Source organism: Carcharhinus amblyrhynchos, chromosome 25, assembly GCF_965287045.1.
Source record: "Carcharhinus amblyrhynchos chromosome 25, sCarAmb.v2.hapA, whole genome shotgun sequence".
Taxonomy (NCBI): domain Eukaryota; kingdom Metazoa; phylum Chordata; class Chondrichthyes; order Carcharhiniformes; family Carcharhinidae; genus Carcharhinus; species Carcharhinus amblyrhynchos.
In genome coordinates this window covers 30,906,150-30,929,065 of record NC_137348.1, presented here as the reverse complement: position 1 = coordinate 30,929,065, position 22,916 = coordinate 30,906,150, and the positions used below count along the sequence as shown (strand labels likewise).

General features: G+C 42.5%; 1 protein-coding gene across 1 annotated transcript in view; it reads right to left on the bottom strand.

Moving 5' to 3' along the window:
• Positions 1–22,916, bottom strand: part of pappaa (pregnancy-associated plasma protein A, pappalysin 1a) — a 329,950-nt gene that overhangs the window by 273,749 nt on the left and 33,285 nt on the right. Inside the window, exon 2 of the mRNA XM_080212189.1 lies at positions 20,530–21,583. Within this exon, the coding sequence (XP_080068315.1) occupies positions 20,530–21,583 (1,054 nt within the window). The remainder of the gene's footprint in view (positions 1–20,529; positions 21,584–22,916) is intronic.

The window sequence follows — 22,916 nt, the reverse complement described above, 5'->3', positions numbered from 1 at the left end:
TCGGTCTTAGCTTTGGAGCTAAGTTGTGAACTGCCTGCTGATCTTTCTAATCACTAATCATGGAAATGGGCTGCAACATATTGGAAAGATAGGTTGCAACAAACATTAAAATAACGCTTATCGGGAAATCTTGGATACCATACATAAGGGAAGGTCACACTGGTGATCTTCAGAGCCTCAATAATCCCAGGCACAGTGATGTGATACGTCAACTGCACATAAGATTTTTACAGTTGTTTCTCTTGTTAAGTTATTGTTAGCTAGAGTTATAAAGTATAGAAGATGGCCAATCCACCTGTTGTTCTATGTTGGTTTTTTTCCAACAGCTATCTAATAATATCAGTTTTTTGAAGTTTAAGTTGATACTTATTTATTAGTATCACACATAGGCTTACATTAACAGTGCAATGAAGTTACTGTGAAAATCCCCAAGTCACCACAATCAGGCATCTGTTTGGGTGCACTGAGGGAGAATTTTGCCACTTCTTTGATTTATCCTGACAGCGCTATGTATTCCTTTTCAAATATATTCTCAATTCCTGTCCAAAAGTTACCGTTGAATTTGCTCCCACTATCCTTTCTAGCAGGGCATTCCAAATCCCAACAACTTGTTGCAGAATTGTGGTGATCCACCTGTAAAGTCGGGGTCATGTGATCATGGGAAAGAAATAGGGGAGCAGGGTGGAGCATCAACTTGGTGAGTCAGGTTTCTGTTCCAGAACCTTCTCTGAAGTTGACTGACAGCCACGAGGCTGCAAGCCTCTGTATTATAGCTATACACAAATAAACATTGCAGTTGTTATTTCCCTTACTGGTGAATAAGAACTATTACAGCAATTAAAGTCTCTTCTTTTGCCTCTGGTTCTATCACTTGCCAGTATCTCCTTTCTACCCTCCTACACCCCTCTGACCAGTGGGTTCTCTCAATCTACTGTATTAAACCATTATTTTTAATGTTTCTATTAAATTTCACATTAACTTTCTATGCTCTGAAGAGAACATTTCCAACTTCCCTGACTTTTTCCACAGAATTAAGTTCCTCAAACCTGCTACAATATTCCTCAAAGGTTTTCAGATGCTGAATCAAAATGTTTGCATTAAGTCCCAATGTTTAAACTTATTTATTAGTGTCACAAGCAGCTGATATTAACACTGCAATGAAGTTACTGTGAAAATCCCAAGTTGCCACACTCCAGCGCCTGTTCTACACTGAGGGAGAATTTAGCATGGCCAATGCACCTAACCAGCTGGTCTTTCGGACTGTGGGAGGAAACTGGAGCACCCAGAGGAAACCCGTGGAGACACAGGGAGAACGTGCAGACTCCACACAGACAGTCACCCAAGCCAGGAATCGAACCTGGGTCCCTCGCGCTGTGAGGCATTAGTGCTAACCACAACGAAACTGATAAGAAGGTGAGCAGGCACATACTGTACCAATTGAACCATTAAGTGTTTGCTTGTGATGCCATTTTCCTTTACTGTCAGGCAGACTAGCCTACAGCTTTGATATCATATTCAAACACAGCCTTCTAGACTGAAAAACAATAAATACAAATGTAATTTGTGGCACTTGTGAAGTCCAGCAAATAGTATGAAATCAACAGATTCAAAACAAAATAGAGCAAGAATGTCCTTTGTGTGCTGGGCACAGCAAAACCATAAACCTGATGGTAATAAATACATTTATGATGTTTCTATATTTATAAATCTGCTTGAATACAGCACGAACCTCTAACAGTGGAACAGCACAGTGGCACAGTGGTTGGTGCTGCTGCCTCATAGTGCCAGAGACCTGGGTTGGATTCCTGGCCTGGATGATTGTCAGCGCAGAGTCTGCATGTTCCCTCCATGTCTGTGGGCTTCCTCCCACAGTCCAAAAGATGTGCTGGTTAGGTGCATTGGCCGTGCTAAATTCCCCCTCAGTCTACCTGAACAGGTGTCGGAGTGTGGTGACTTGGGGATTTTCACAGTAACCTCATTGCTGTGTTAATGCAAACCTACTTGTGGCTCTAATAAATAATCTTTTTAAACCATGAAAAGATGTTCTATATGATGTTCACAATTGGCAGATACTTTTACCACCCCGCCTGCCAGAGTGAGGAAGGGGTGGGCAATGGAAAGGTCTGTTGATCTTGGGCAGGATTTTATGGTTTCGGGACGAGCAAGGCCGCAACATCCCACCCACTAAGTCTTACTTCAGTCAAAAATGCATGTACACGAAACTGCCCCCAGAGTTCGAGGAAAGTATAAAATGCTTTTTATCCAATGTTTAAGAAAAGCAAGGTTTATTGACTGAATTTCCAAGTGCAATTTAACAAGTAATAGGATCAGCAGCTATTCAGGAGGAACTTCTAAATATCTCTGTCTTTATCTTTATATTTGGTTGTCCTTACGCAGTGCAAAGAAGTGTTTTTATTTTAAACCTGCTGCTACGATTTAGATCATATTTGGTTCAAGGAAGAAACTTATAGCAACTGACACTGACAGTAAGACTAGACATTTCGACACTAGATGGGAAAGTTTCAGATCACACAAGGTATTACATTATTCTTTGCACTAACCTGCCAAACGTGATAGGTGTGATAGAAAACTGACCAGCTCTCAAGAACTAAACATGCCTGTTGCAGAGAATGTCAACATGTTCATAAAAGCCCTCTTTAAAGAACAGCTGCATATTATAATACTTTCACAGGGATCTGCAATCGATAAAGAGTGTAAAATATCACTTGTCATTTAGCCTTGGGCAATGTCGGCCAGACGAGCCATAATAAAATTTTTTACTTATAAAACATCCCTAACCTTTCATCTTTAAATAGAGTATATTAAAAATATATAATAAAAAAAACCAAAAACCACAAATCTGAGTATCTGTTGTGTGCCAAGAAGCATTTTCTGCATGATTCCTCATTTTGTAGACCAATTATCAAAGGTTGATATCGCAGAAGCAGTTTCTCTTACATGGTCCTTAGTCCAGCCAGTTTGTTTACAATGGTGTTTTTGACAGACTTCATGTTTGGATTTGATTTTGGTGCTAATTGCGGAATTACTTACAAGTGAGGTGGTAGCAATATTGTACTCCCATCAATCCCATTTTAAAGACTTTCCTTAAACCAATCTCTTTGCCCAAGCTTGGAGTCATGTGCCCGAATAACTCCGTAAAGGACTCAGTTTTACATTTTGTTGACTAACACCCCTGAGATGTGCCTTTGGTTGCTTTGCTATATTCAAAGGAGCTATATAAAGACGAACATTATTGTATAATAACTTCTTCACTCAATTGCACAGTTAGCACTGCTCCCTCACTGCGCCAAAGACCTGGGTTCAGTTCCCGGCTTGGGGTCACTGCTTGTGTGGAGTCTCCCTGGTCTGCGTGGGTTTGCTCCCACAGTCTGAAAGATGTGCCGATTAGGTATGTTGGTCATGTTAAATTCTCCCTCAATTTACCCGAACAGGTGCCGGAATGTAGCGACTAGGGGATTTTCACAGTAACTTCATTGCAGTGTTAATGTAAGCCTGCTTGCGACACTAATAAATAAACTTTAAAACATATATGCTTTATGGACCTGATATGTTCACCTGGTCACTGTGAATAGAGAGTAATGAACTTAAATGACTATTTCTCGAACTCTCGTCATTCATAGAAGCTGTACTGTGCACTATTTCTTATTTAGGTTTAAGGAACATTGCAGAAATGGCAGGACTGTGAGGACCTTAGTTTAAGGACTACTAAATTCTGTCCCATTTCCAGCTACATGCTCCCCCAGTGCCCTCCCTCGCTCAATCAAAGCTACAATCTAGGACCAGAACGATGAGCAGACAAAGTAGAACTCAGAAAATGGAGCAGAGCGTAAAATAAAACTTTACTAATCTGTCTACGATTTGGAAAGAATTGAATTGGCCGCCTTTAGAAGGATTGAGTTCCACAGGGCAGATTTTAAAATCAGATGAAGAGAGCTGTCTAACTTAAGGTGGAAAGATAAATTCTCATGCAGAAGTGTTGAGCAACAATCCTCAGAAAACATATCATTGCCCATTTGCTGCTCAGGATCTCATTCATTCCTGTGTGACATCTGATCTCCACTGATCCAATCATCTCCTGGTGGCCCTCCCATTCTCCCCCCTCTTTAAACGCATATAATTCATCTCAAATTCTGCTGCCTCTATCTGACAGCAAGCCTCACCCATTTATCACCCTCGCCCTCAATGATCTACTCTGGCTTTTCATTCTCCGATACCTCGAACTTAAAATTCTCATCTTTAGAACATTTAGAGGTTTAAAGGCTGAAAACCTTTAGAGGTTTTCCCTTCCTTATCTCTGTAATCTTCTCCTGCTTACCGCACAATCCCAAACACACAGTTCTCCTGAATCTGACACTTGCCAGTTTATTATAGACAGCCCTGCAACCAACCACCTGAACCCAATGATCTAGAATTCCTTCCCTAAACTCCTTCATATCTCCCTCCGTAAAAACCTCCTAAAGCACATTCTGCTACCATGCTAGCCACTTTTCCTATTTTCTGCTTATTGAATTGACATCCTTTCCCAAACTATGCATCGATGAAGCAACTTGCAACGTCCTACAATAAAACATAAAGTTTATTTCTTAGTGTCACAAGTAGTCTTACATTAACATTGCAATGAAGTCACTGTGAAAATCTCCCAGCTGGCCCACTTCGACACCTGTTCGTGGACAGTGAGGGAGAATTTAGCATGGCCAATGGACCTAACCAGCATATCCTTCAGCGTGGGAGGAAACCAGAGGATACCCACGCAGACACAGGGAGAATGTGCAGACTCTGCACAGACAGTGCAGGGAATTGAACCCTAGTCTCTGATGCTATGAGGCAGGAGTGCTAACCGCTGTGCCACTGTGCCACCCAAAAAAGACATTGCAAATGCATATTGTCACCTCGATTATACCTGGCCATCTCAGGAGTCTATCTATCCATAATTCCCATTCCCCTTACTGTTTAGGGAAAGTATTAATTCACATATTCTGCTTCTCTGCCACTCAAGACAGCTTACCTATCAAATCTGTCCATTTTAGTTCTGATAGGCTTAACTATTGATTGTTTTGGCGCCAAGAATGCTTAATTTCAAGATCTGGATTCAAATCTTCTCAGTTTTAAACTGCCCAATACAAAACCTTGTTTATTTAATAATGAGGTATGGTATCTGATAGCAATATTAATGACACTTTGTGGAGTAATCCTGTGATTCACAGAAGGTGTGGGAACTGTTAACTCTGCTGGTAAAACTGACTGCACGTTTACTTCAATTATGAAATCATCATCAATCCTGAAGGTTATCTTAACTGTTCTTACTCCAAGATATAACTCACAAAACTCATTGCAAATGCGACAGACCATTTTGCTTGCGACGTGTTAAGTAACTCACGTGGGTATAATTACGGGTTGCATATGAAACCCTCGTGATGGTAATTATGTGTGAATGTTGCTGGGACGATGAACTTTCTCCTAATGTTAAAACCTATTTCCAAGCTTCCAGAATGATGATGGGCAGAGCTTTCCCTCTCTCTGTGTATATGTTTAAACATGTATCACAGAAATCCACTTTTGTCTAAATATAACCCGAAACAAAAGCAGTGGTGGAACTTGATGCTTCTGTTCAAAACAGCCTCAGGCCAGAGCTACTACCACACTGGTATATCGAGGATACAGCACTGTAAATAAGTTGGGAAATAATATTTGCTGAAAGATTTGAACTTCAGTAAGGGCTTCACTGTAGTCTTAAATTGACCCACTGGGAATAAAACTTGGCATCAGATGTGAAACTTTGTAACCATTAATTCCGACAGCTTTTGTGTCAAACTGAACCATTTCGATATGAACCAATACAGATCTGTCACTCTTTCTCTGATGATCTTAAATTGAGCGACAAGTCTCACAACACCAGGTTAAAGTCCAACAGGTTTATTTGGTAGCACAAGCCACTAGCTTTTGGAGCGCTGCTCCTTCATCAGGGATGAAGATGACCTGATGAAGGAACAGCGCTCCGAAAGCTAGTGGCTTGTGCTACCAAATAAACCTGTTGGACTTTAACCTGGTGTTGTGAGACTTCTTACTGTATATACCCCAGTCCAACGCCGGCACCTCCACATCATGGTCTTAACGTGGACATTTACAGCTGACAACAGTAACAGAAATGGAGAGGAGGAAGTGGCTGCATGGATGGTTTGTGGAGAGTGACAATGGATAGTAACTTAACATCAGAAAAGGGACAGCAGACCCAGAATTGAATGGGACACATTGGAAAGAAGTGGACGTGAAAGTGACAATTAGGGAAGAGAGCGACACGTATTTCTAAAGGGGGTGAAGGGGGAATTGCAAACCACAAAAGCACTCCGATATCAGTAAAAGTAAAGATAACTCTGATTGAGAGCTCATCACCTTAACATAGCTTGTTGGCCTCACTAAGTGCATTAGAAAAGTTGACAGGGTTTACATTAGAGAAAAGTTGGGCATACATCAAAGGCAAGTAAGAGATTTAAAGCAACAGAGCAAAGGTTGCAATGAAAATGCTGTGGATAAGCTCAGTGATGTTAAACAATTACACAGAAGTGAGCAACATGAAATGTCTAATCCTTAAACTTGTATTAAGGGATTACTTCATATCAGCAATAGAAAGTGCCAATAAAGCAAATCTAATTCTACAGCTATTGTTCCATAAAAGATTAAGTTAAATTAATTTCAGAAAGTATTTATGCCAAGTTTTCCTTATTTTGAACCCATGCCAGGGGTATAATCAGAAGAAAGTGACAGTTTTACTGCCATATTTGGCCCTGAACTTGACCCGAGATAATTTCCAAGGTCAGGTTGTGATTTTTTTCTCTCTCTCATTGAACTAAATGTAGTACAAACAGCTCATTTTACCCACTCTTTGCAATGTCCTACTTCAGAGAAGTGATATCCTTAAAAGCAGCTAATATCGCTTCTCCTGAAATTCTACCTCCCTCATTGTGGATCAAATAGCAAGAGACTCGAGTTATATTTCTACAGCACCTCTGACATGCAGAGCATCGTCGCAAAGTGCTTTTCAAGACGAAGAGGCGAAACTGCCAACATCGAACTGAAGAGAACAGGGGAAAAGGGTAGAAAACTTTTGAGAAAGGTTAAAAAAAAGACAAGGGATTTGGGGGTAACTTTTGAGGTGGGTGTATGGCAGTGAAATAAATAACAGTTCATGAAGAATTCTCCTCATGATGAGTGTTTGGCCAATATTTGTCGTTTGCTTTGCATAGAGTGTGTTTTGTTCTTGATGAAGTGTCTGTGGTCCTACACCTCACTGCGAATGAAATCACGGATCGTGAAGAAAATGACCATTTACCACAAAGATGGATACCCGATTGGCACGGTGCCACATTGGTTAGAACTGATGCCTCACAGCACCAGGGATCCATGTTCAATTCCGGCCTTGGGTCACTGTTTGTATGGAGTTTGTATATTCTTCCCGTGCCTGCGTGGATTTCCTCCGGGTGCTCTGGTTTCCTCCCATGTGCCAAAGATGTGCAGGTTAGGTTGATTGGCCAGGCTAAATTGCCCTTGGTGTTGGGGGACTAGCAGGGTCAATATGTGGGGTTATGGGGATAGGGCCTGGATGGGATTGTTGTCAATGTAGGCTTCTTGATGGGCCAATTGGCCTCCTTTGGCAATGTGGAGATTTTAAAATTCTATGATATTGTTCATGCCATCATTTTATGTGACAAAATGTGGAGGGAAGGAACTTGTTGTGCTCCTCCATTCGTACAGTGTCTCAAATCATTCTCTTTACCTCAGTAGTTTTGAACTGGATTGGTTCATCATCCAGGGCTATTTCCTACTAATGAAGGCTGATATGGAATCTGGAACAATTTAAGAGAGTGGAGAGAAGCAGGATCTTTCAGAAATTAATGATTTCAAGGGATGATAGGTCAGAATCATAGAATCCCTACATTGCAGAAAGAGGCCATTTGGCCCATTGAGCCTGCACTGACAACCGGCTCTATCCCCATAACCCCACATATTTACACTTCATATCTCCCTGACACTAAGGGGTACTTCAGCATGGCCAATCAACCTAACCTGCACATCCTTGGACTGTGGGAGGAAATTGGAGCAATCCGTGGAAACAGACACAGGGAGAACGTGAAATCTCCACACAGTCACCCGAGGCCGGAACCGAACCTGGACCCCCGGCAGTGTGAGGCAGCAGTTCTAACCATCGTATTGTTGGGTGAAGCAATTATTGTTCTGTAGAATCATAAAATCATAAACAGAATCATAAAACATTAAACTAGAAAGAAACAAACGTCATTCATTTTCTTTCCTTAGTTACATGTTCCCCATTGTTAAGTGTGACCAAACTGCACATATTTAAAATGGTAACGTGCTCAACACAATTACACTGGTGGGATGTGTAGCTTCAGGCTGATAAGAGGAATCCAGATTAGATATATCCGCCAGCCTCTAATGACAGATAATGAGGAGCTTCAACCTGTGTGATCTAGTTCTCTACTTCTACAGACAACTCATATCAATGTTCACTAGTAGACAGCTAACCATATCCTAATAAGTATCTTCCCTCAGTACAAGCACTATGGTCTTCATTCTACACTGATGTAAATCCATTTAATTCAAAGTATTGGAAACTCATAATGGCTAACTAGCCTGATGGCTTATTTGCTAAATCTGCTGCCTGATCTGAAATATGTCTCAGCTTTGCCTCTGGTTCCTGGACAGCTTCTGACATACTCTTTGAAGTTCCTCCTCTGTTCACTGCAGCTCTGTTGCTGCAGGGGGCTGGAGAGCAGCCTGATTGGGACTTCCTCCCGTGTGAGGGGCTGAAGTCCGGCCTGCAGCCAATCAATATGGATTGGTGCATAAATTGGCTCTGGAGCAGTCGGACATCGGGGATGTGTTCCTCACCGACTGTTTGGATGTGGGAAACAAGGCACAGCCATCCAAACCATTCAGGCTCCTCTCTGCGCCCGAACATTGGCTGCAGTTTAGGCACTACTACAATGGCACACATGATAGAATAGCTTGTACGTTCACATTGTTCCAAAAGACTGACAAAAGTTTGGGCAATGTAGCAAAGGACAGCAACAGAATGGATGGCAAGAAGTAACAGTGAGGTGTCACAGGGTTCAGTCCTTGGGCTCCAGCTATCTACAATCTGCATTAATGACTTGGCTTCAGGGTTAGAAGGCTCCACAGCCAAATTTGCAGATGACACAAAAATAGACAGGACAGTAAGTTGCAATGAGGAAATAAGAAGCTTACAAATGGATATAGATAGGTTAGGAGAGTGGGCCAAAATGTGGCAGGTGGAGTTTAATGTGAATAAGTGTGCGGTTGTGCATTTTAGTTGGGAAAATGGGAAGGCGAATTATTATCTATATGAGGAGAGACTTCTGGGTGCTCCTGTGCAATGGGATTTAGGTAATCTCGTTCATGCATCACAGAAAACTGGCATGCAGGTATAGCAGATAATAAAGAAAGCAAATGAAATGTTGGCATTTAAAGCTAAAGGGATAGAATACAAAGGTAAGGAAGTGTTGTTTCAACTATACAGGGCATTGATGAGACCGCACCTGGAGTATTGTGCACAGTTTTGGTCCCTTTATTTGAGGAAAGATGTAGTGGAATTGGAGGCAGTTCAGAGGAGGTTCACTGGTTTGATTTCAGAGACAAGGAGTTTGTTGTGTCAAGAGAGATTGAGAAGTTTGGACCTGTACTCTCTGGAATTTAAAAGAATGAAGGGAGATTAAATTGAGGGATACAAGGTGATAAAAGGTATGGATAAAGTAGACGTGGAGCAAACACTTCTGCTTGTGGGCATTCTAGGATGATAGGTCATAGTCTTAGGATAAGGGGTAGCAAATTTAAAACAGGGTTGAGGAGAAACTACTTCTCACCAAATGTTGTGAATCTGTGGAATTCACTGCCCTCCTTAATTTAATGAGTAAATTTAAGGAGGAGTTGGACAGATTTTTAATTAGCAGTGGGTTGAAGGGTTATGGTTGAAGGCAGGAAAATGGGAATCAGGAGCATATCATGGTCAAATGGCAGAATGGACTCGATGGGCTGAATGGCCAAATTCTGTTCCTATATCTTATGAATTCATGAATATTACCCCAGTGAGAGTCAGAATCTTTCACATTGCAAGCATTCCCATAAAATACAACAATTTTAAAATTTATCCTCTAACATTTCTGATCGCAGACAAATTCTATAAAGACTCCAAGTAATTTCAACGATCATGGGCAGAAGTAATATTTTATTTCAACCCCAACCAGAATCACAATCTGGAACCTCTGATCAACCTCACAACGCACCTAGTGGCATGTTCTACCTACCTCAGAGCTAAGTGCTGTTCTCAGATATCATTAAATAATGTGATATGTCTGTGGGTGGGATAGCGATGGTGGGGGAAAGTGGAGATTCATCATATTAACCTTTACATTGCTGAGCACACTGGAACTCTACACAATTATCTGTTTAGTATAAGATAGCCAAGAAGAAGAAAGCCTTACTTCCAATCTCTGTTTATTTTGGACAGCTCCATTCTGACTTAAGTGGCGGAATTTAGCAATGCTCAGCGCCAGGCAGACTCCGAGTGCAGACCCACAGAATTTTATGTTTTCTTGAAATGCTAATTGGCTCATTCAAATCTTTCAAATGTTACATCCAACATGTCTAAAGGGGAATTCAGGAGAAACTTTTTTACTCAGAAAGTGTTTAGAATATTCACTAACCACAGAAAGTAGTTGAGGCCAAAACATTGTGTGATTTCAAGAAGAACTTAGATATAACTCTTGGGGCTAAAGGGATCAAGGGGGGAAGGCGGGATCAGGATATTGAATTTGATGATGAGCCGTGATCAAAATGAATAGCGGAGCAGGCTCAAAGGACAGAATGGCCTGCTGCTGTTTCTATTTCCCATGTTTCTATAAAACTTGCTTGCACAGAGAAAAGTTGAGGAAAGTAGTGTGGGCACATTTAAAGTGAAGCTTGACAGGTACAAGAGAGGAAGGAATAGTAAATATGTCGATGGGTTAAAGAAAGAGAGTGGAAACAAAGCCTATAGAACCCTACAGTGCAGAAAGAGGCCCTTTGGCCCATCAAGTCTGCACCGAACACAATCCCACCTAGGCCCTATCCCCATATCCCTACATATAATATCCAATAATCCCTCTAACCTAGGCATCCCTGGGCACTAAGGGGCAATTTCTTAGCATGGCTAATCAACCTAACCCGCACATCTTTGGATGTGGGAGGAAACTGGAGTATCCAGAGGAAATCCATGCAGACACAGTGATAATGTGTAGACTCCACACAGACTGTGGCCCATGCTTGGAGCAGTGCTGTGTGGAAAATAATATGTGGAAAATAAACTCTTGCATACACCAGTTGGGCTGAATGGCCTCATTCTGTGTTGTTGAGGTGATGTAATTCTATGTAATATAAAAGAACCTCAACAAGAACATATGGATTTTTTTTCAAGCATGGTTCAGAAGGACCCATTTTTTTACTCAGTGCATACAAATTACACTGCACTATTTATTATCTCCTGAGGCTGCTGAGGTAATATTCTCTTGTTTCTGGCATTCTTGCCATTCCTTACGTGTGAGCCCATGACAGTGAATGTTAGCAGGCCACGCAAGTATGGAAGGAATCATAGCCAGTTTAATCCAGCCTCACATCATGCGTGCCCAGCTGAGACACTGGACAGTCACCAGGAGTAAGAAACATCCTACACTTTCCCTCCACGTTTACCAATAGTGCTGAATACCACTCTGGCACTCAACTGCTGTCCTGGCAACTTTGCACAGACTTGGAATCAAACCTGCAGACTCTCTGGTCAGTTTGGCTCAACTCCTCAATACTTAAATCTCACTGAGGCATCAGTGGTCCCCTGCATTTGGGAGATTATCCCCTCAGTCTCTGAAAGGACAGTGGTAATCCAGTAATAAAGAGCATTCATATCATGGAAGCCTCTGTCCCCAGACTAGATAACGCTAACTACGAAAACAAGAAAAATGGAAGCATGACCCCAATAAACAATGCCATAAATTTCTTTGCTGTGATCTGATGGTGGAAAGGTAAAGCCAAGTCTCAGAATAGCAGAGGCAGTAGTGTAGTGGTATTATGATTGGATGAGTAATCCACAGACCCCGGGAAATCCAGGTTTGAATCCCACCATGGCCGATGGTGAAATTTGAATTCAATAAAAATCTGGAATTAAAGGTTTAATGATCATTATTGTGGTCGATGGGCTACATGACCTCCTTCTGCACTGGAGGTTTCTATGATGACAATGAAACCATTGTTGTTTGTCCTGAAAACTATCAAGTTCACTCATGTCCTTTAGGGAAGGAAATCTGCCACCCTGATTTACATGTGACCCACAGGGTTGTGGTTGACTCTGAAATGCCCTCTGAAATGGCCTTGCAAGCTCCTCTGTTCAAAGATAATTAGGGATCAGCAATAAATGCCAGTTCAAGGAAGCGATGTCCACATTGCATGAACAAATATAAAAAAAAAATCAATATTCAGGAATGAAATTGTGCGTGATGACTGAACGTTCTGTGGACCAGTGCAGATTTTAGTTTCATGTTGTTTTGGTCCATTTTCCTAAACATATGTTAAAGATAAGTGTCTCCCCCCAAATTGATTTAGTTAGACTGTTGCTATCAATACTCCGTAATTAAAGTTGCGCACAGCCAATAATCTTCAATGTTGTGAGATTCTTAAATAACCAGCTGAAAATTGCTGGGGTCAGACGAAGGGTTTTTGACGGCACGGTGGCACAGTGGTTAGCACTGCTGCCTCACAGGGACCTGAGTTCGATTTCTGGCCTGGGGTCACTGTCTGTGCAGAGTTTTGCACATTCTCCCCATGTCTGCGTGGGTTTTCTCCCACAATCCAAAAGACGTACTGATTAGGTGCATTGGCCGTGCTAAATTCTCCCTCAGTGTACCCAAACAGGCTCTGGAGTGTGGCGACAAGGGGATTTTCACAGTAACTTCATTGCAGTGTTAAGTCTACTTGTAACATTAATAAAATAATTAATAAACTTCAATCACATTTCTCCCAGAGGAGAACCAGGTACATGGGCATAGGTTTAAGGTGGGAAGGGGAAAGATTTGAAAGAGAGCTGAGGGCCGACTTTTTCACAGAGTGGAGTGGTGTGTATATGGAATGAGCTTCCAGAGGAGATTTTTTAAATGTTGTAATTGTACCCCCCTCTACCACCTTCTCTGGCAGCTCATTCCATACACGCACCACCCTCTGTGTGAAAACGTTGCCCCTCAGGTTTCTTTTAAATCTTCCTTCTCTCACCTTAAACCTATGCCCTCTAGTTTGGACTCCCAGAATTAATCTTAGAGGAATGGGGTGGGGGAGTATTAGGGGAAGAACAACTGACTGAGGTTAGGGGAGGGTGGCTTGGGAAGTTCAAACATCAGGGATATGTGCTATGTTTTTATATCAGGGCTATTGAGTTGAATGATCAGCCATGATCAGAATGAATGGGGGAATTATAGAATATGTACAGCGCAGAAGGAGGTCATTTGGCCCATCGAGCATGCACTGAAATCAATCCCACCCCGGCCCTATCTCCTTAACCCCAAGTATTTACCCTTCTGATCCCCGTGAGTCTAATGGGTAATTTAACATAGCCAACCAACCTCATGATCTTTGGAGCATGGGAGGAAGGCAAGAGTAGATAAATATTTGAACAGTAAAGGAATTAAAGGCTATGGTGAGTAGGCAAGTAAGTGGAGCTGAGTCCACGAAAAGATCAGCCATGAGTTTATTGAATGGCGGGGCAGGCTCAAGGGTCCAGATGGCCTACTCCTGCTCCTAGTTCTTATGTTCTTAAACCAGAGCATCTGGAGGAAACCCACAGAGACATGGGAAGAATGTGTAAACTTCCACACGGACAGTGACCCGAGGCTGGAATCGAGCCCAGGTGCCTGGAGCTGTGAGGCAGCAGTGCTAGCCACTGTGCCACCATGATGCCCATAAGTGTCAGTAGCAGGCTGGAAGGGCAGATTGGCCTCCTCCTGCTCCATGCTTCTTTATTTCTATGCTTCTATACAAAGATTATAATCGAACACGTATAAGCATTCTCTGCTATCAGCTATTGAGCCTCACAGCTTATTACATTAGGCTGCTCCCATTAAAATACGTACACATATGAAGGGGCCTTGAAGCCAGTTCCAGGGCTGTGATTTCAGTCTTCATTCCTCAGCCCCCACTGCTGACTCAGAACTCACCACTCCAATTGGTTGTCACTTGACCCCACTAGGGGTCATGACCCACAATTTGGGATTCCCTTCTCCAACTACATTCTGGATAAAGATAAAAACCAGAATTCTCTGGCCGGATCTCCCACCGGCATGGGGTGACATCAATGGGAATTCTTATTGACAGTGGCGGGACCAGAGAATCCCGCCACTAACAAACAACACGCCACCTCCCGCCGGCAGGAAAGATGTGGCTGGGAAGCTGGAGAATTTTGCCCAAATTCTCTCGTGAATTTATGAGTGGTCATTTTATGTTAGTACAATCTTATATTTATATCTACGCGTTTGCGATTTCAGATCATAGAATCATAGGATCCCTACAGTGCAAAAGGAGGCCATTTGGCCCATTGAGCCTGTACCTACAATAATCCCACCCAAGCCTTATTCCCATGCCCCAAACATTTACCCTGCTAATTCCCCTGACACTAAGTGGCAATTTGGCATGGCTATTCCACCTAACCCACACATCTGTCTGTGTGGAGTTTGCACATTCGTCCTGTGTCTGTGTGCTTCCTCCGGGTGCTCTGGTTTCCTCCCACAGTCCAAATATGTGGGGGTTAGGTTGATTGGCCATGCTGAATTGCCCCTTAATATCAGAGGGACTAGGAAGGTAAATATGTAGGGTTACGGGGATAGGATTGGACCTGGGTGGGATTGTTGTCCGTGCAGACTCGATGGGCCAAATGGCCTTCTTCTGCACTGTTGGGATTCTATGATCTTTGGAGATATTAAGCACATGATCTATATTATTCGTATATATATATTTATTGATTTTTAATAAGCTGTAATATTGATTTAATGCGCATGATGTGGGAAAGAAAATATTTTCTCTCTTTTCTTCTAATCTGTGAATTCTCTGCATTAAACAGTGCAAACTAAATAAATTGTTACTGAGATTGTGAGACATTGCCAATAACTATATCAGGCAAAAGACAAGAAAACTGCAATTTTTAATCCGAACATTCACAATACAAGTGTTAGCTGGAGCCGATGAGGAAACTTTGCCTTGTTAGTAGATCATCAATGTCTAGCAGGGAAAGAGAGTCCAGAATTAAGGGGTCATTGTTTGAGGATAAGGGGTAAACCTTTTAGAACTGAGGTGGGGGGAAATTTCTTCACCCAGAGGGTGGTGAATGTGTGGAATTCACTCCAGTAGTTGAGATCAAATCGTTGCCTGATTTCAAGAATGAATTAGATATAGTTCTCGGGGCTAATGGGATCAATGGATTATAAGGGGAAGAGGGGAATTCAATGATCAACCATGATCCAAATGAATGACGGAGCAGGCTCGATTGGCAGAATGGCCTACTCCTGCTTCTAGTTTCTATGTTTCTCTGTGAGGCTACGGCTGCATAACTGCTGTGGAAGGGCACTTTGTTAAACGTCAGTTCTCTGCTGATTTGATCTCATCACTGATTATTTTAAGTGGACCTAAGTTTATTCCATGGTTTTGTGTAAATCTTCAATTATCACGAGCATAAACTGATAACAAATCAAAACAAACAACTGAAGTAAAAGTCAAATATACTATTATAAACCTCTGTAGCATGTAGATTGATAGTATGATAGGCCTATTGTATATCTGAATATGCTTTGCCTTTGATTACAAAACAATGTAATAAATCCCTTTGGCACCATACAGAGACCAATTCCCTATAACGTACTGACATAAACTCACTTCTCACTGATTAATAGGAAAAGTTTCAATTAATATAGTACAACTGAATACAACCTAGATCTAAGGGCATGTTTGTAAACATATATCAATAGAAAATGGATCGTGTGTTAATGTCTAAAGCTGAAAGACTGAATATTCTAAAATGACATCTCACGTTATTGTCCAAGTCTGTCGCTGTTTCAAAGAATCATAGAATCCTTACAGTGCAGAAGGAGGCCATTCAGCCCATCGAGCCTGCACCGACAACAATCCTACCTCGGCCCTATCCCTGTTACTTCATTTATTTACCTTGCTAGTCCCCTTGACCCTAAGGAGCAATTTAGCATGGCCAATCCACCTAAGCTGCACATCTTTGGAGTGTGAGAGGAAACCGGAGAACCTGGAGGAAATCCACGCAGACACAGAGATAATGTGCAGACTCCTCACAAACTGTGGCCCACTCTAGGAGCAGTGCTATCAATTGACAAAAAGAGCGGTGACCGCACAATGTGAAGATTGAGGTACAAAGGGGCCAAAATGTTGCTCTGTATTTTCAATACATTCAATTGGACTAAGGGAGCTTTTGGAGCTGAGAAAGAAACAAGAGAAAGAAGGCAATAAACAAGGCCGAGGATTCATGCTTTTCAAATCGGGGTCAAGCTCCTAACCATCCCCCTCCACCCCCACATCTCCCAACCCTGCATGGCAACTGCATCACTCATACAACATTACATTGAAATGCATATGCCTTGACTTCATTCAAGGTGAGATCAGCACACAGTTGGTGGTGCCAGGCACTACCAGGAAGTGGAACAGCCTGGGGAGCATGAATAAGAAAGTCAGCCAGAAGCCACATAGCAGCCTGCCACTGCCTTGCCCAGGAGAGCAGGAAGACCCTTGTAGAACAAAGGATTAACATCTGGAAATGTCAGAATGCAGCCAGATCAAGTGGCTGAGAAGCAACAGAGATCTGGAAGGTAGGAGAAACTCCAACCCCATGTTGTGATCCAAGGCCGGGATTTGCTGTCCTGCCGTGCAGGGAAACAATGCAGGCAGGGTAGGAAATTTGGAGAGAAAGCCAAATGTCCACTGGAGTGCCCAGAAATTCCTGCCACAAATGTGTAAATACTTGTTGTAAATAAAAGGTCGCAAAGACCCAGCTTGCAGGTGCAGCAGGTGGTCAGGAAGGCGAATGGGATGCTGGCCTTCATAGCGAGGGGGATTGATTATAAAAGTAGGGAGGTCTTGCTGCAGCTGTATAGGGCATTGGTGAGGCCGCAGCTGGAGTACTGTGTGCAGTTTTGGGCGCCGCACCTGCGCAAAGATATTTTGGCCTTGGAGGGAGTGCAGAGGAGGTTTACTAGGCTGATACCGGAGTTGAGGGGGTTGAGCTATGAGGAGAGGCTGAATAAACTGGGCTTGTACTCGTTAGAGTTTAGAAGAATGAGGGGAGATCTCATTGAGACGTATAAGATGATGAATGGGATGGATAGGATAGAGGTGGAAAGACTCTTCCCGCTCAAAAAAGACAGTAGGACTAGGGGGCACAGCCTCAAGATAAAAGGGGGGCAGTTTAGAACGGAGTTGAGGAGGAACTTCTTCACTCAAAGGGTGGTGAATCTCTGGAATTCTCTGCCCGTTGAAGTGGTGGAGGCTGCCTCGCTAAATATTTTTAAGACGCGGGTTGATGGGTTTTTGATAAGAGAGGGGATTAAGGGTTATGGGGAGAAAGCGGGAAAGTGGAACTGAGCAGCGACAGATCAGCCATGATCTTATTGAATGGCGGGGCAGGCTCGAAGGGCTAGATGGCCTACTCCTGCTCCTATTTCTTATGTTCTTATGAAATGGTTTTGAGAAACTATGGACTCAAGCAGCATACTTTGGGAGAACAGACAGTCCTCCAAACCAACGCACACCCCACCCCCCCTCCACTGTCTGGGCCTGTGCCACACATCAAAACACACCTTGATAGACCAACAGCCGAACCATGTAGATAAGTAGCCATGTGGCCAACTGAATGTTAGTGCGTACGATCTGGTACAAGATCTCTCAATTTCTGACGTTTTCCACCTTAAGCTTTCCAAATTAAAAATTCTGTTCTTGCCCCTCCCCGCCCCAGCCTTTTAACAAGCTCACAGAGATTAACAGGTCATTAATTGGAGGCAAGCCACCCCCCTCACCCCCCCTTTGAAAACTGAAGAGTATCCCGTAGACATCAGGATCCAGAGATGCCATTTCAGGAAATCTACTTCCAGATCAGCCTCTCGTCCTTTCTCGATCCTACTGTCGGCTGAGCATTTAGCCAAGGCTGTCAGACCACTGTGTAGGAAGATGGGATATGAATCCTATAAAACCTGAATTCAAAGATACTGGTGGCGTAAGCACACTGAAAAATCTGAATCCTCCTTCCAGGGATTGGATTTAGCTTCCTATTAATGCAAAGACATTGTCGTTCATCGCAATATCAATGGCTGGATCTTGCTGCAAGGGATAAAAATGGCATCCAAAATCAGAAAAAATCCAAACTCAGCCAGAAAAGGTCCAAATGAGCCAATTTTGGAATCAGAAATGACTTTGAACTTGAAGAGAAGGCAACAAAATCCATTGCTTGCCAGATTTAAATAAAACCAAACCTGTGTATTTTTGGGGGATTTTCTTCAAACCTTTGACACTTGAATTTCATAGAATCCTGGAATTCCTGCAGTGCAGAAGGAAGCCATTTGGCCCATCAAGTATGCACCGACTCTCCGTTAGAGCATCTTACCCAGATCTATCCCCATAACCCCAAACATTTGTCCCATTAATTCCCCGAACCTATACATCAAGGGACACTAAGGGGCAATTTAGCATGGCTAATCCACCTAACCTAGGAATGTGGGAAGAAATTGGAGCACTTGGATGACATGGGGAGAACATGAAAACTCCACACAGGCAGTCAGCCAATGCTGGAATTGAACTCGGGTCCCTGGCGCTGTGAGGCAGCACTGTTAATCACTGCGCCACCATGTCACCCTTCATTGTGCCATTCTAGCTTTCCTCTAAACTAAAATCAGAAGTGACTTACACTTACATAACCCTCATAATATGTACATCTCAGATTGTATTTTAGTTCTATTTGCAGTTATTAAGTACTTCAGTAATTTTGCACACAGCAAGATCTCATTGACAGCAATGTGGTGAATGATTAGTGTGGACCTATTCTTGATGCTGTTGATTAGAAAGTTGTATTGGCCAGAGGGAACACCTAGTGAACCTCTTCTCTTCTGGCAATAGTGTAACTGGATCTTCAATACTCACCAGAACCTGCCCACAGAGCCTTGGCTCGTTGGCTAATCCAAAGTATAACACCGCCAACAATACATCATCCCTCAGTGCTACATCGGAGAGTCAATCTGAATGATCAGCTCAGATCCAAGAATGGAGCTTGAGTCCAAAACCTTCCAGCTCAAGCAGCAATCTTATCTATTCAGCTGACCGAATTAACGTGAAAGACTCTTTTGTGTACATTTTTTTAAACCAGCACACAGAATGAATCCTTAAATCCCTTGCATTTCCTTAGCAGACCACTCATAAGAATGAAGTTATAAACAAAAGCCAGCATAATCTATCGCCAGCAAATGTCCATCAGTATCTTGTTGCTGAAATATTTCTTCCTAACCCAAATAGAAGTTCTACAATCTTGATATTACAAACCATTTTGCCAAGTTCCAGAATTTCCCTAATCACAAGATTTGACTGCATTGGTTTCAAATATCTTAATAACGTTACATTGGAACACATTCAATTTCTTGTGATCTTAATTTAAAAACCACATTCTTTACCACCAGCGTCTTAAGACATAATCTTTCCTCAAAATGTATATATTTTTTCAATTATGTGTCGAAGTTGGTCTACGTTAGTAGTGTGAGATGGGCTTTTGGCGAATTGGCAGATTTTTCACTGCACCAGTTCTTGTCTTCCATTGATTTGGAAGTATTCAAACTACCGTTCTATAAACTTAAGTGGAAGGAAGATCAGGCATGGTGAACTGAGCTACCAATTCACTGTGGGCCCATTATGTGCTACTGGCCTGGACCAACTTCATCCCCGATGTCCAAGGAGAGCAAATTAAAATTTTACAGCATTCTCCCAGCTGAATATATGTTACGAGAGAGCAATTAATGTTGTCCACTGAGTAACAGAGTTGCACTTAATTGGTGTTGATTGCCAAAGCATTAAACGGCACTGCTAAGAACGTTCCAATATTATACTTAACTAGCAACAGGACTTTCCACCGAGCCATTCAAGCTCTTCAAAAAAAAGAGCAATAGACCACTTGGCCAGCTTTGCCAGAAACAAAGTGCTAACTAAGTCTCCCAATAAGTCCATGCTTAGAACAGTTACTTCACAGTGGGAAGACAATAGACAACTGGATGAAAAAAAAGGAACCATTTCCTTACTTTAAAAAGTATCATTTTAAAATAAGTTACTCCCCGAGGCATTTATTTTGAGCTAAGCCTCGAGATATATACATTTCACAGTAATTATTCAGTGATGATTGAATATGATTGCTAAAACTACCTGTAGGGTGATTTGGGGTCAAAACATGTCTTTGTTACATCAGTCACATTTGGATTGCAGCAATCACCATCATCAAAATCGTACTGTTCAACATTGCATTCCATATCACACACCCCATCTTCTTTCTTCCTTAGCAAAGTGGGACGTCGCGGTAGTTTGCAGTCTCCACCGTCATTTCCTGTTAGCGTGTGGTCACATTCCAAGTCGCAGTCCCCGTTCCCTATTTTACTGATGTCACAATTGGCCAAAATGAGACGATTCCTTAGGGAAGAATTTTTAACATCCAATACTGTAAGATCCCAGGTGATGTTATACCTACGAAAGGCATTGTTTAAGTGCTCGTGCTGAAGATCTATTTGTTCCCTTGTGACGGTTGGCTTTTGGTGATCGTCGCCGTAGACGTTGACGACTCTGTAGCGGACGGTCTTCAGCTGGCGGAAGTTGAAGAGTTTATTGTAGCTGGTTATGACCTCGACGTTGTCGCAAATGGTTTGACCACAAGGAGGGGGTTCCAGATTAGTATTCGATAACCAGCTGTTATGATGCTTCGCTTCCATTTGAGGGTACTTGCTGTCCTTTACAGTTAACCAGTGAATCTCCACGTCCTCAAAGCTGTCATGAAGGACCAGCTCATCAGTTTTCTGAGCATGGTGTTTCATATCTTGCACTATTTTCCCCTGAATTCTTCCTTCGTTCCATAAACTGAAGTCGGCCAGGTAGCCGCGATAGTTCTGATTCTGGAAATTTCCGCCGAGCATCAGTGCCTTGCACTTTTTGCTCAAGGGGCTGAAGATGTCGCCTACTTGCTCAGTGCTCACGGCCACTTGGGCTCCGTTAACATACAGCTTCATCTTGTGTCCATCGTACGTGATTGCCAAGTGTACCCACTGGTTAGCATGGTATTTCTGGTGGGCTATGATGGTGGTCATTTTGCGAGCTCTATCTGTTTTTAGAGAGAAGAAGAAGCGTGGGTCCCTGTTACCCGAGTCACTCACGGACTGAATCCCAAGAGCCCATCCTCTGTCCCGGGATGAAGAACATTTGTCGTAAAGTCCTACATCCAAGAAACATAAAAGGCCGTAAGATGTTTTGAAACACAGCTTTTCATACATTGCAATGACTCATAGGATAACTGGAGGGGTAAAACTGAGGGATACATTTTTACATAACATTTAATGAGATAGGGATTCAGCAATTTATACAAATTTAAAGGCAGGTGCTGGAATCTGAAACAAAAACAGAAAATGCTGGAAAATCTTAGCAGGTCTGACAGCGTCTGTGGAAAAAGAATAAAGTTAATGTTTCAAGTCTGGAGGACCTTTTGTCAGAGCAAAGAAAATTGGATAAGATTTATACTGTGGGTGAGGGAGGGCTGGGGAGCTGGAATGGCACAGACAAAAAGAAGAAGAGAATGTAAATGGTGATGACAAAGGCTGAGAATGGTGCTAAGAGCGTCCAACGGTCATTCACACTCAAAACATTGGCTCTATTCTCTCTCCACAGATGCTGTCAGAGCTGCTGAGGTTTTCTGTTTTAATTTCTGCTAATTGTTATTATCCTCTTGTTCGGCACATTATTGTTCGGCAGAAACATTTGTTGGGACTTTGTAAATTTAAAATTCCAAATATACCCACTGTTGCCAATCACTGTCCAAAGAACGCGGTATGGTAGCACCGTGGTTAGCACTGCTGCTTCACAGCTCCAAGGACCTGGGTTTGATTCCCAGCTTGGGTCACTGTCTGTGGGGAGTTTGCACATTCTCCTCGTGTCTGCATGGGTTTCCTCCGGGTGCTTCAGTTTCCTGCCACAGTCCAAAGGTGTGTGGGTTAGGTTGATTGGCCGTGCTAAAATTGCCCCTTCGTGTCCTGAGATGTGTAGGTTAGAGGGATTAGCAGGTAAATATGTAGAGATATGGGGGTAGGGCCCTGGTGGGATTGTGGTCAGTGCAGACTCGATGGGCCAAATGGCCTCTTTCTGCACTGTAGGGTTTCTTTGATTCTATGAACATCCATCTCCCAAAACATACCTGTTGTGCATTGTTATCCTGTGTGAGGTGCAGTGTACCCTCACCATCTGAATCACCGCTGTTCAAGACAGTGGTAAGTTTAATAAAAGAGAGTTTGGTTCGGCCAAGGAGTGGACTGGATTTATAAAAAGAATTAAATTCATTTTGTCAACTATTTTTGTGAAAAAGCAAGTTACCTTTCACTTCAAAACAGAGGCCATCTGCTAACAATCAGTCATTAGTTGTATGGTCTAATGTCAACAGAGTAAAGGTTACGCGAACATTTCACGATATTTTCTTGAAATTTACCTCAATGTTGGGAAAGTGAAAAGCAAAATGGTACGTTTCTGCAAAATGTTATTTTGCTAGGGGCTCTGAAATC